The sequence below is a fragment of the Camelina sativa genome, chromosome 17, assembly GCF_030686135.1.
Source record: "Camelina sativa cultivar CO46 ecotype springtype chromosome 17, ASM3068613v1".
Lineage (NCBI taxonomy): Eukaryota > Viridiplantae > Streptophyta > Magnoliopsida > Brassicales > Brassicaceae > Camelina > Camelina sativa.
The window spans coordinates 34,115,328-34,127,753 of NC_141896.1; the positions used below are offsets into that span (position 1 = coordinate 34,115,328).

Sequence of the window (12,426 nt, forward strand, 5' to 3'; positions counted from 1 at the left end):
TTTATCAATGTTTGTTTTCTGTTACGTGATTTTAAACTTCACCTAATGATTTGGAGATGTGTGGTTTAGTCTATCTTTATCAGAAAAGGGATCAAATTAAGGATGGAGAAATAGTAGAGATGCCGAGAGAAAGGAAGTGGGTGAGCTTAATCAGACTTAAACATTTGGTACGGGTGAACCCTTATATTCACCTCCTCCTTTTCAACCAATCAGATTCATCTACATAGAAAACCAAAATTACCAAGTTAAAGATCATGAGGAAAGTGTGATTTTAACTAACCAATCTTCTTGTGTAAATAAAATCGAAAACTTTGAGCTGAACAAGATGGAGAAAAGTAAAGAGAAACCAAGTAATATGAAAATGAAAGAGAGAGGGTATAAAAAAAAAACAGACAACTAGTACTGGTTTCATCATAGAAGGAGGATACGGGGAAAGTAGTAACTCCCTAGTTGCAGCAACCGCATTCCAGCTGCTCATTTGCAATGATGAAAAACTTCAGAACTTGTTGCACAATGGCATGAAAGCTTGTAATGGAAACAAACAGCTCAATCTGCAGCATTGGTAGCCGCCACTTTTCCCTCCCTGCATGAAGGAACTTGTAATTCAGCACAAAATATAAGCGACAAGTAAAATCTTATCTTCATCAAATTTCAATCACATGGTAATACTACCAACTGCAACTAAACTTATGAGTTGTGGAATCAAACTGTGACATTAGCTAAAAATAAAAGCCTAGTCAAATTTCTGATTTGTTCTAGCGAACTGCTTCAAATCGAGAATATAAACTAAGAATTTCTTACCCATCAGCAAAATCTCTCAAAAGAGAAACAACGGGATGGAAGTGACCATCCACATAGTTCTTCAACATATCAGGCTCCTGCAAACAAACAAACAGAGAATTTTGGAACTCTTTCCTATACGTACGCTTATATAAGAAGTTATATATAAGTAATGTGCTTAGATAAGAACTTACATATATTGACATGGCCTCTTCACAGAGCTTGATAGCCCTAACATTCACGAGGGTAGGATATTTCTCCTGTTCTGGATGACCTAACCCTAAGATATCCGCAAGTCCGGCAAGCTGCATGCATGCATTAGGGTTAAAAAGTAACTTGTTAGATGTTACAAAATCAAGATATCACAAAAATCAACAAGTTAACAAAAGGAGAAGAAGATACCTTCGTCCCGGACATCAAGAAGTGACGTATATCAATTATATCTTTCGGCACAGGAGGGTCTTTATCGATTTCTGCAAAAGCTTTCTTCAATCTTGGATAGTCGGATCGGATTATGTCATGGCCAATCCAAATATGTCCGTCGAGCATGTGATAGGCACAATCGGAGACTTCAGCAAATTCTGGGAAGGTATTGACCACATCTGGAATGTTTTTAACCGGCGGTTCATCGTTTTTGATAGGACGAAGCAGACTCCACACACTAGTAACAGAGTACAGCTTCCGAGGGGTAACTTGGTTCACATGCAACTGCGTAATTCCAGAACCATCTACTTTGAAATCAAAGAAAGTAATAAATTGGTCTTGGTCGTCGCTCATGATTTTAGATCTCTCAGAGAAAATTAGGGGTTTCGGGTTGGTTTGGAAGCCGCAGAGAAGTAACCTAGCGGGGTGTATTGAAACTGTGATTTGGTAGGATTTTATGAGATTTAGGAAATTTGAGATTTTGAAATATTTAAAGAGAGTTTTTAGGATATTATGTGGAACTGTTAGATATTTCATTTTAATTAATTGGCTTCTTAATTTATGGGATCCAACTTATATTCCTAATTGGAAAAAATGCACATCTCAAAAGTTAGAAACTTATGAATGTTTATTAGTTTTGGCAGTCCAATGGTAGAACACCTAACGATGGTCTAAAAGTTTAAATTTTTAAAAGACATGTGTATAAGTAAAAGTCATAACACTTGACACACACTCTAAACAAAACTTATGATGTCCCCCACAGGCCCACATCCTGCAAAAACTTGCTAAACCGGCCTACTAAGGAAACTTTGATTCTTCAGTTCAGCTTTCCCATGATCCAAGAGAGTTACGACCTTTCCTACAACTACTGTGACACACCACTTGCTCATTTACAAATTAACCAGGAAGGAGAAGATGGTTATAACTAGTATTGGTTATAACTAGTATTGGTTACAACGAATTCCACCAAACGATCAAGTTTATAGAGGAGATAAATTTACAGAGGAAGTGATGGCGGAGGATGGTAATTCCTTTCATTAGATCGAGGATTATTTTCGAAACGATCTATTATCTCTCTCTCGTTGTGCTTGTGCTTTGATGAGTACAAACGAAGAAAACAAACCAGTCAAAGCACAATACAACACAAGCTACAAACTGTAACAATTAACATACATATATCCTTAATAATGATGAAATACTGTTAAACAAAGATACTTGATAGACAATGATGAAATCATCCTTAATGATATTTCATTTAGCCCACCAAGATAATTAGACAAAACATCAGCAACTCTGCAAAAGAACAAAAACTTCACAAAGTTACAAAAAATTTTCACATGATCTGCAAAGAATAAGCAAAATATTCACCTCTATTGCCATCAAAGGTGGCATTTCAACTTGACTACAAGCTAAGAAGGTAATGGCATCTCGAACGATTTGAAATAGGTAAATGTGTGTTGGTGAAACAATCACTGGTTGATCTAACGGCCACAAATTATTAATTTAACACGTGTAGGACTACGATTATAAGTAAATGAAAGCTGTTTGGTTAAATCTGAGCCGTTTAATGTAGCTTACGTGGCGTAAGTATAATAAAGCCACGTATTGCTGACGTGGTTAATGGTCGTATCTTATCATTTCCTGGGCAAGACGCCGACACCGGAGATTATCCTTTTACGGTCTCACTTTATCGGTTTCTCTTCTTCTGCCGCTTTTTCGATAAACCCCAAATCACGTCAGCATCTGGAAGGAAACAAGAAGAGCTCAATTAATTAAGCGTTTTGGTGTCGTAGGAGAACAAAAACTAAAGTTGTCAAGTTAGTTGTGGGTTAGTTGAGAAAAACATCTACTACTCCTCCTCCTCTGTAAATTTGGGAAAATGTTCACAAATTAGTCATACATACACATATGGTTTCACCTCTTTCTTCTCTATGTCATGAGTAACCTCTGTGTTGAAACTTCTAATAAAGCTTAGATTTTTATCATATAAAGGATGATCAGAAGCAGTTTAGTCGAAGAGGGTCAAATTAGTTTTGTTGTTCCATTGTTTGTACTAATTGTCTGAAATGATTTTTACCAGGTGAAGATATCTAAGTATGTCGTCGAGTAGTAGAACTATGGATGTGCTAGAAGGTCTGGTTAAAGATAGTTCACTTAAATGGTTGCTTGGCAAGCAAAGTTCTTTCGATGAAGATATCGAAGAGATTGAGAATTCTCCATCTGCTGGAGCCAGTTGGATACCTGAGCTTTCTCCAGTAGCAAATGTGGTTATCCGAAGGTGTTCCAAGTAAGCATCACTCATCTTTAGTTGCTTTTCATAGAATTGAATTGGTTTAAGAGGGTTCGAGTATATGAAAAAGTTCAAGTCTTGATCAAGATAAGCTAGCTTTTGATGTATGTTAATGAAATCATTTTCTTGTGGAATGGATTTGTAGTTTCTATATAGACTAGTAATAGGAAACGTTTGATGCAGGGTACTTGGTGTTTCAGTAAGTGAGCTACAGGATAGTTTCAAACAAGAGGCGTCTGAATCCGTAAAGCAGCCTTCAATGTTTCCAAGAAACTTTCTAGAGTATTGCTGTTTCAGGGCACTTGCACTCTCTGTGGGAGTAACTGGTCATCTAAGTGATAAAGACTTTCGACGTTTAACTTTTGATATGATGGTTGCTTGGGAGGTCCCTTCTGCTGCTAGCCAGGCATTACTCAGTGTAAGCACTTTTGATTTCTGCATTTGTGATCCATTGAGTCCAGACTTATTTTCAAACATGGAAGCAGGTTGATGAAGATCCAACTGTTGGTTTAGAAGCCTTCTCCCGGATTGCTCCAGCAGTTCCTATAATAGCTGATGTGATCATATGTGAGAATCTGTTCGGGATGCTGACTTCTGCCTCAAACAGTGTTCGGCTTCAGTTCTATGTTTATGACAAGTATTTGTATGGACTTGAAAGGTAAATAAAAGCTTCCATACATTCTTCAGAAAAAACTTTGTGAACTCTGTAACCGGAGATCATTTTGTAGAGCAATAAAGAAGATGAAGAGCCAGTCCGAGTCATCTTTGCTTTCTGGTGTTCGATCAAAAGGAGAAAAGATTCTCGAGGTCGACGGGACAGTTACTACCCAACCAGTTCTAGAACATATTGGAATATCTGCATGGCCAGGTATGTTCCTCTCTGTGCAGAAAAGGTGTGGAGATTTTGTAAATTCCTAATCTATTCGGTTAGTTGAATTGAGTATTGTTAAATGCAGGTCGCTTGATTCTGACTGATCATTCGCTATATTTCGAGGCTATAAAGGTTGTGTCTTTTGACATACCAAAGCGTTATAGCCTATCTGACGATCTGAAACAAGTCATTAAACCAGAGTTAACTGGTCCTTGGGGAACTCGGCTTTTCGATAAGGCTGTCTCTTACAAGTCTATTTCCCTGTAAGAAATGATTTATTTAAGTCAGTTAAAAACCTTTTGTTTTCTATCCACTTCTTTATTTCACTGATTCAGTTTACATATTTTGATGACCCTCTTCTGTAGACCAGAACCAGTAGTAATGGAGTTCCCAGAACTCAAGGGCCACACGCGACGAGATTACTGGCTCTCTATAATCCTAGAAGTGTTATATGCTCATAGATACATAAAGAAGTTCAAGATCAACACCGGTGTAGCGAAAGATGAAGCTATCTCAAAAGCTGTGCTCGGTATCTTGCGTGTGCAAGCCATTCAAGAACTCGGGTTAACTACCCCTGTACGTTACGAAAATCTTCTCCCGTTCAATCTCTGCGATCAGCTTCCTGGTGGTGATCGTATTCTAGAGACGCTTGCAGAGATGTCTAGTTCTAGAGTTCTTGAGCGGACAAACAAAGCCAAAGACACAGGTAACTTCAGTTATATATTATGCAAACTGTATTTTTTGTGGTCTTATAGAATTATATCTTAGACAAAACTTCTTTTAACAGGGACATTGCAGTCAATGTCGGCATCGGATATGGTTTCGCAATTGGGTTTGGTGTTCGGAGCAACGAGTCCAAAGAGTAATAGTAGTCTTGTGGTAGGTGAGGTGATGGTTGGAGATGTGAACCCATTGGAGAAAGCGGTTAAGCAATCAAGAAAGAACTACGAGAAAGTGGTTCTTGCTCAAGAAACTGTTAATGGAGTCAAAGTTGATGGAATTGACACTAATGCAGCAGTGATGAAGGTAAAGGACAAAACAAAAAAAAACACAACAATTCTAGTAGCATTTCATGCAATAGGACTTAGAGACTGGGGTTTTTGCAGGAACTGTTACTTCCGGTTATGGAAATGGGGAACTGGCTTTTGTCGTTAGCATATTGGGATGATCCATTGAAGTCTTTTGTTTTCTGTCTCTTCTCTACTTTCATAATTTACAGGTAACGTATTTAGAAATCTTTTTTTTGTGTTTGTTTTTGTTAGTTACAATTATCTGAACTGTTTTGTTTTGTTTAGGGGATGGATTGGCTATGTTTGCGCGATTGCGTCTCTCTTTTTAGCGGGTTTCATACTTCTCACGAGATGTTTCAGCAATAGAGAGAAAGCAATGATCGAGCTGAAAGTTATCACACCTCCTCCTATGAACACAATGGAACAGCTTTTAGCGGTCCAAAACGCGATTTCGCAGCTCGAAGAGTTAATCCAAGACGGGAACATTGTTCTCCTCAAGTTCCGAGCTTTATTACTCTCTCTTTTCCCACAGGCGAGTGAAAAGTTTGCAGTTGCGGTTGTCATTGCTGCGTTGATGATGATATTCATGCCTTGTAACTACTTGGTTCTGGTGGTGTTCCTAGAGCTGTTCACGAGATATTCGCCACCACGTAGAGCAAGCACAGAGCGGCTAATGCGGCGGCTTAAAGAGTGGTGGTTCAGCATTCCGGCTGCTCCAGTGGTTCTCGAACAGAACAAAGAGGATAACAAGAAAACCAAGTAAAACATGTGAAAACAATGCTTCACCCCCACGAGAGAACCAGTAAGCGGAGACACGATTTGGTTTATAAGAGAAACTAGGTCATGCGTAAACTGTTTGTATATTTTTGTAGTAGAAATGTGTTTCGACGTTCCGTGGTAAAATCACGTTTAACTGAAATAACGACAGGATACAGAAGTAAAATCATCTTACAAAAAATATTGTTCTTTTTTTACCGGGGCACAAAATTAAACAAACATTTTTATTCATAATAATCACACAACAAAAGCGAAGCCTCTCTCTCACACGCACTCTACCTTCTCGTGAGGTTTGCTTACAAAGCAGCAGCATTCTGCGGCTGCTCTGTGTGGAGAGGTTCCTGCAACTCTGTGTTTATAGGAAACAAATGGCATTGTGCGTATTGCGCCATCAACTGATCCACAAGAACTAAAGCCACCATTGCTTCCACCATTGGCACAGCTGCAACAACAAAAAAAAAACGAAACCAATATCAAAATCCTGAGTAATAAAGTTAACTAGTTCAATGGTTTGGGAATGAATGTATTTAATCACCTCGTGGAACAACACAAGGATCATGACGGCCACGCGCAATCATTTCGGTTTCTACCTTGTCTCTTGTTACCGTATTCTGCTTCTTCTGCGAGTTGGAAAGAAAACATTAATGATCTCGAGCTGACATTTGTTATGTTCACATGGAAACTGCATGAGTTTTATCATAAACTTACTCCTATTGTTGATGTTGGCTTGAAGGCTACTCTCATGTTTATTATTTCACCATTTGAGATCCCTCCCTATGCAATTTGACCAATATTAGGAATCTCTCAGGAGAAAAAAATAGTTTATTGACATATTACATACAAGACTTAACCAACCTGAATTCCACCGGATCGGTTTGTTCTTGTACGTATTCTTCCATTCTCATCGGTATAAAACTCATCATTGTGTTCAAGACCAGTCAAATAGGTACCTGTGGGTACATTGGGTATGATTTATACTGCTCCAGAGGTGCTGTTTTAGATTGGTCAAAGAAGAGCAAAATATAATTTTCTATACCTGCAAAGCCACTTCCAAATTCAAATCCCTTTGTTGCAGGTAACGACATACAAGCTTTCGCCAGCTCTGCTTCAAGTTTATCGAAAACCGGTGTACCAAGCCCCTGCGTATAGTAGTTTCAAGAATCATTCACTGAAATCCATGCAACCAGACTACAGGAAGACACACAGATAAAGCTCATGGTAGAGTGAGTTCATACACGTGGAGCATTCCGAACAATGCAGGTCACAACACCACCAACAGAGTTCCCTTTTGTCCTGACAGCATCAATCGCAGCTATCATCTTTTCCGCATATTCAGGATTAGGACATCTAACAATGTTATTTTCTATCTGAGAAACGAACAAAATTAGGTAAGAATATTACTAGAAGAACCTTAATAAGAAGTGGCAACAAAAAAGTAATTACGAAAATGATTATAGTGGTGGATGAAAGTTGTAGAAAATTCACAGCACAAATCAAATAAGTAAAATGGGTTTAACTTCCAAGAAGGATCCGCACCTGTTCCAGTGTCAAATTCTCGTGGTCTACCAAATCTTCTGGAAGTACAACTTGGTGGACTTGGGAGACATAGGCAAGAATCTGGAGACACGAAAAAAAACAAAGACAAACATAAGCAAGTCCAGAAGCAAATATATAAGAGTTGCGTGCATCTGTAGAAAAATGGGTTAATTAGTTTTTTACAAGGGAAATTCTCGTTGCAATACTAAGAAAAAGAGAACAGAGGTGAGAAAGAACAAACAAAATGTCATAAAATATGAAGAGTTCAATGATACCATTTGCAAATTCAGAAAGTAAACACACCTCAGTTCCTGCAAATTGCTTCAAAATTTTCTTGGCCAAAGCTCCAGGAGCAACTCTTCCAATGGTCTCTCTAGCTGAAGATCTCCCTCCACCCTTGAAAGGAATCACGCTTAAGGTCAGTAAAGCCGAACAATGCCTTTGAACTACATAAAACCTTACCAAGAAGTAGCATATAAATAAGTTAGACAAAACATACCTGCACAGATCTGACACCATACTTCATGTCATAAGTTGCATCAGCATGCGATGGTCTATAGGCAACCGACATTTCACTGTAATCCTGAAAATCCACAGAGTCTTTCAATGATTAGAGAGACTCCATAAAACTTCCAAGCTTTCTCTTCGATTTTGCTTTCTCTAATGCCAATTAAACACAATCTATCTAACAATATCAATCTAAGTAAAAAAAACTTACAAGTCCTCTCTGATCTGTGTTTGGCACAAACACATGAATGGGTGTTCCTGTCGTCATTCCTGCATTTTATATATGTTAACAGTCAGAACAAGGTTGAGACACTAAGTCAAAAGAGAAAACATGAAAAGAAAAACTAAATTAGACCTTCGGAGACTCCAGAAGATATCCTGCAAGTATCGGTTTCTTTTCTAGGAGTGGTGATCCTGCTCTGACCAGGTCTCCTAATAAACCAACCCAACATGTAAGAAGAACCTCATCAAGAGATCATCTTTCTAAGGTTACATACGTTATAAGAGCTTTGTTCCTGAAAAATACCTCCTATCAAGATCAAATTGCAAATCAGATTCAGAGAGAGGAATTCGAGGAGGACATCCATCAATGATACAACCAACTCCTCCTCCATGTGATTCTCCAAACGTGGAAACTCTAAAATGAGTCCCATATGAGCTTCCAGTAGCTTGTATCTCTGCCAATTTTAAAATCCCAATATCGAAAACTATTAAAAGCTTTGAACTTTTCCATCTCCCCTTTTTGTTCCAATAGAAATGTGAATCAATTCAATCAACCAGAACTACCCTAAAGATTCAAATCACACATCTCTCTTCTTTATGCTTCGAAAACTATTAAAGCTTTGATCTTTTCAATCTCCCCTTTGTGTTCTAATGGAAAAGTGAATCAATTCAATCAAGCAGAACTACCCTAAAGATTCAAATTACATATCTTTCTTCTTGACGCAAGATATAGGCAAAGGCTTTCCAAAATAATCGGAGAGAGAGAGAGAGAACTCACGGAAGTTCTTCCTGGGTTGGGTACGGATTGAGATCTGAACGGCGGGAGAAGAGAGACGACGGAGCTCCGAGGGAAGAGAAGAAGAAGAACCGGGTTTGGTGGATCCGAGAATGGATTTGGAAGTGAGAGAAGACGCCATGATCAGGATTCGAAAGAGGAGGGATTGAGAAAGGTTTAAAGGAGGAGAGAAATTGGAGTTGGTGGCAAATTTTGGGGGGGGGTAGGTGAGAGTTTAAGCCATCATCATATATATGGCTTTGTGGTCGTCGTCTTCTTCGTTTGATGAAAATGGAGGCGCAAATGCAAATGCAAAAATCTCTACCTACCAACACTAACCCAAAACGACGAGTATCAAACCAAATACATTTGTTACGAACTTTATAAATGTTTAACCGGAACTGATTCAAATGAAATTAACTTTTGGTTTATCTCCGGTTTTGGTTTACCTTCCAAGTCAACTTGTTATGTCGGATGAATATGAATGATTTGTAAATCATACAAAATTATAAAATTATGAAAATCAAAATATATGAATTTTGAAATAACAATTTTTTTTTGGGATTTGAATCTTTCTATTTTTCACTTTCAAATCTATTTAAAACATCATAAAATAAATTTTGAAATCCAAACATAAATGATTAGGCGAACATGGGTTTAACAAGTATTTATAAATCATAAAACCAATAAACAGAAATTTGATAAGTTTTTTAAAATTAATGATTGAATAACATTTGGTTTTTGTTTAAAATCATAGAACCAATTAGATCCTCTTAAAATTAATTATTGAAACTAGGAAAAAAATACTAAATTTTATTGACAACATTTAAATTTAAATATTTTTTACATATTTAAAAAATATATATATATATATATATGTTACTAATTTTTTAACTAGGTTTGAATATCACCTATTCCACTTTTATAAGAAGAAATTTTTTTTTTTACATATATGCATGTACATTAATATAATTATGTTTTGGTTTTAAATTAATGTTCGTACTTTATTAAAGAGGAGAAAGTAAATTTATTTTCTTACAATTTTTAACATTTGATCAATAAAATTTGTTTGGTCAATCAATTTTATTAGATGTATTAGGACTGTTGATAATTCTTATGACAAAAAGGTATTAGGACTGTTGATTAGTATTAATTAGAGAGTTAGATTTGTTATCAAAATCACGTACAACAAGGTTTTTAGCTGAATCTACTTCAATTAGTATCCATGTACACTTTTTGGCCAAACAAAAAAGAATCACTACAAAAAAAAAGGTTAAATTAGTATTATTGCCTACTTTTGCATTTGTATCATTGTCTACTTTTGCATTCATATAACGTTAATTCGACATTAACTTCACAACAAACATTTTGAATTCTACTAGGAATGATTTAATTTTAGTAAGGTTGGCCACAAAGAATGAAACATGGCTGACAAAAAAAAAATGGAATATATTTAGGATCAACTTTTAATGTGAATGCCATTTAGGTCCTAAAAAATGTAGAATTAACGATCAGAAAAACATACATATATCCACCGAGGGTAAACACTGAATGGCGAATCTAGAAAAATTATTTGTATGGGCTCAACTAATTATTAATGATAATATTAAATTTGTATATAATAAAACATTATATAATTATAACTTACTATCTTTAGTATATTTAAATATTATTTTTAGTTGGTTATATATATATATATATATATGATTGCATAGTAGAATGAAAATTATATTTACACATTTATTATTTATATAATTAAAAATATAAATAGATTAGATGACTTTAAAAAAAGCAATAATATTGTTTACTACTTTTACTAATATTCCATTTTAATTTAAATGTAAATATACTTAACAATAGGAAAAGAAAATTAAAATTTTATTAACTAAACATGAAATAATTGAAGTATTGATGCAGCGTCGCATCGACCCTTGATGGGCCTTTCTTGGCCATCAAGTTACGTTTTGTTTGGGCTTTTCTATGTTTCGTTTAAGTCGGTTTCTGCATTAGTTTGAAGAGTCTAGGGTTTTGTTTTCTGTTTTCCTGTGCCTCTATAACTAGAGATCACAGCAGCATTGTAATTCGGAATTCATATTGCATAAATAAAAGATAAAAAAGAGGTAGTCTTAACTACCCAAAAGAGCTTTCTCTTCGAAGCCCTACAAGGAGGACTTGCACAACCTTGTCGATCTCGAACTCTCAAACTCGACTTCGACTTCGTCCCTCTATCGTTCATCTCATCGCCTCTCGTTTCTCTTGTTTTTTTTCTTACTCTGTTTCACCACCCCAAAACAGAGTACGTTACTCTCTCAAGCTTCCGCCCCCTTATCAGTTGGTATCAGATTCTTTTCGTTCCTGGAATTGATCATGCCTCCTGTTAAAAAAGACGAGTCCGAAGGAGAAAAGCAGCCTGCCGCGACAATCAACTGGGTCGAATTCAGGGATACACTCCTCGCCTCGCAACTGGCTATGCAAAACTCAATCCATGAGTTAAGTCAAACCCTGTTACGACATCTTGGTGATGGTGCTTTGCGTCCGGCGGCAGCTGGTGTCGCCGCTGTTCATCACGAACCACGTCCGCACAATCAACAACTTGTGGTCGGCGATGATCAACAACAAGTACAGCAAGCCAATCCTGTTGTTCTCAATGATCCTCAGCATCGTGAACTCATTCAATACCGCCAACAAGAACAACGACACAACGACACCCGCTGGGAACAAGGTCTTCGTGTTGATATTCCGGAATTTCACGGTGGTATTCGTGGAGACAATCTACTTGATTGGTTGGTAGCTGTGGAAGAGATCATCGATTTTAAAGGAGTACCGGTTGAGCGTCAAGTAGCATTGGTAGCAACGAAGTTTCGTGGTCATGCAGCTTCTTGGTGGCAACAAACCAAAACAACTCGAGCTCGTGCGGGGAAGTCGCCGATACGGACGTGGGAGAAATTAAAAAAAACATTGAAGGACACGTTCCTTCCTCATAATTACGACCGTCTTCAATACACAAAGTTTCAAAATTTGAAACAAGGAGCTCGTTCAGTAGATGAATATGCGGAGGAGTTCTATTTGTTGCTAACAAGGAATGAGATCTTTGACACTCAAGTTCAACTGGTTTCCCGATTTATTGGTGGACTAAAGCCTCAACTTCAGAATTCTTTAGCTCCGTTTGACCCTACCACCATCGCGGAAGCACACCGACGAGCTGCATCATTCGAGCAACAATTGAAGATTTCAA

At 37.1% G+C, this 12,426-nt stretch overlaps 3 protein-coding genes across 5 annotated transcripts; 1 reads left to right on the forward strand and 2 right to left on the reverse strand.

Annotated features, from left to right (window-relative positions):
- Nucleotides 1-201: 201 nt before the first annotated feature.
- On the reverse strand, nt 202-1,557 carry LOC104759848 (protein NEN2-like). Its single transcript, XM_087496897.1, has 5 exons — nt 1,183-1,557; nt 975-1,085; nt 802-878; nt 404-470; nt 202-219 (listed from the first exon to the last, which is right to left on the reverse strand). The coding sequence occupies exons 1-5, from the start codon at nt 1,555-1,557 to the stop codon at nt 202-204; spliced, it is 648 nt and encodes a 215-aa protein (XP_087353023.1).
- Nucleotides 1,558-2,825: 1,268 nt separating this feature from the next.
- Nucleotides 2,826-6,486, forward strand: LOC104758184 (uncharacterized). 3 transcript variants are annotated; one of them, XM_010481010.3, is made up of 10 exons: nt 2,826-3,031; nt 3,284-3,490; nt 3,677-3,911; nt 3,979-4,151; nt 4,222-4,361; nt 4,450-4,627; nt 4,730-5,070; nt 5,152-5,390; nt 5,471-5,583; nt 5,660-6,486. In XM_010481010.3, exons 2-10 carry the CDS (start codon nt 3,300-3,302, stop codon nt 6,135-6,137), a joined length of 2,088 nt encoding a protein of 695 aa, XP_010479312.1. In that variant the 5' UTR covers nt 2,826-3,031; nt 3,284-3,299; the 3' UTR covers nt 6,138-6,486. The 3 variants fall into 3 exon arrangements, with proteins under 3 accessions (XP_010479312.1, XP_087352174.1, XP_010479313.1); XM_087496048.1 differs by having other exon boundaries at nt 2,865-3,031; nt 4,735-5,070; XM_010481011.3 differs by having other exon boundaries at nt 2,993-3,114.
- Nucleotides 6,257-9,551, reverse strand: LOC104758183 (chorismate synthase, chloroplastic). Its single transcript, XM_010481007.3, has 13 exons — nt 9,195-9,551; nt 8,721-8,871; nt 8,550-8,626; nt 8,406-8,464; nt 8,187-8,270; nt 7,991-8,083; nt 7,688-7,768; nt 7,387-7,518; nt 7,188-7,290; nt 7,007-7,101; nt 6,860-6,925; nt 6,687-6,771; nt 6,257-6,593 (listed from the first exon to the last, which is right to left on the reverse strand). The coding sequence occupies exons 1-13, from the start codon at nt 9,331-9,333 to the stop codon at nt 6,448-6,450; spliced, it is 1,311 nt and encodes a 436-aa protein (XP_010479309.1). The 5' UTR covers nt 9,334-9,551; the 3' UTR covers nt 6,257-6,447.
- Between the last annotated feature and the right edge of the window lie 2,875 nt (nt 9,552-12,426).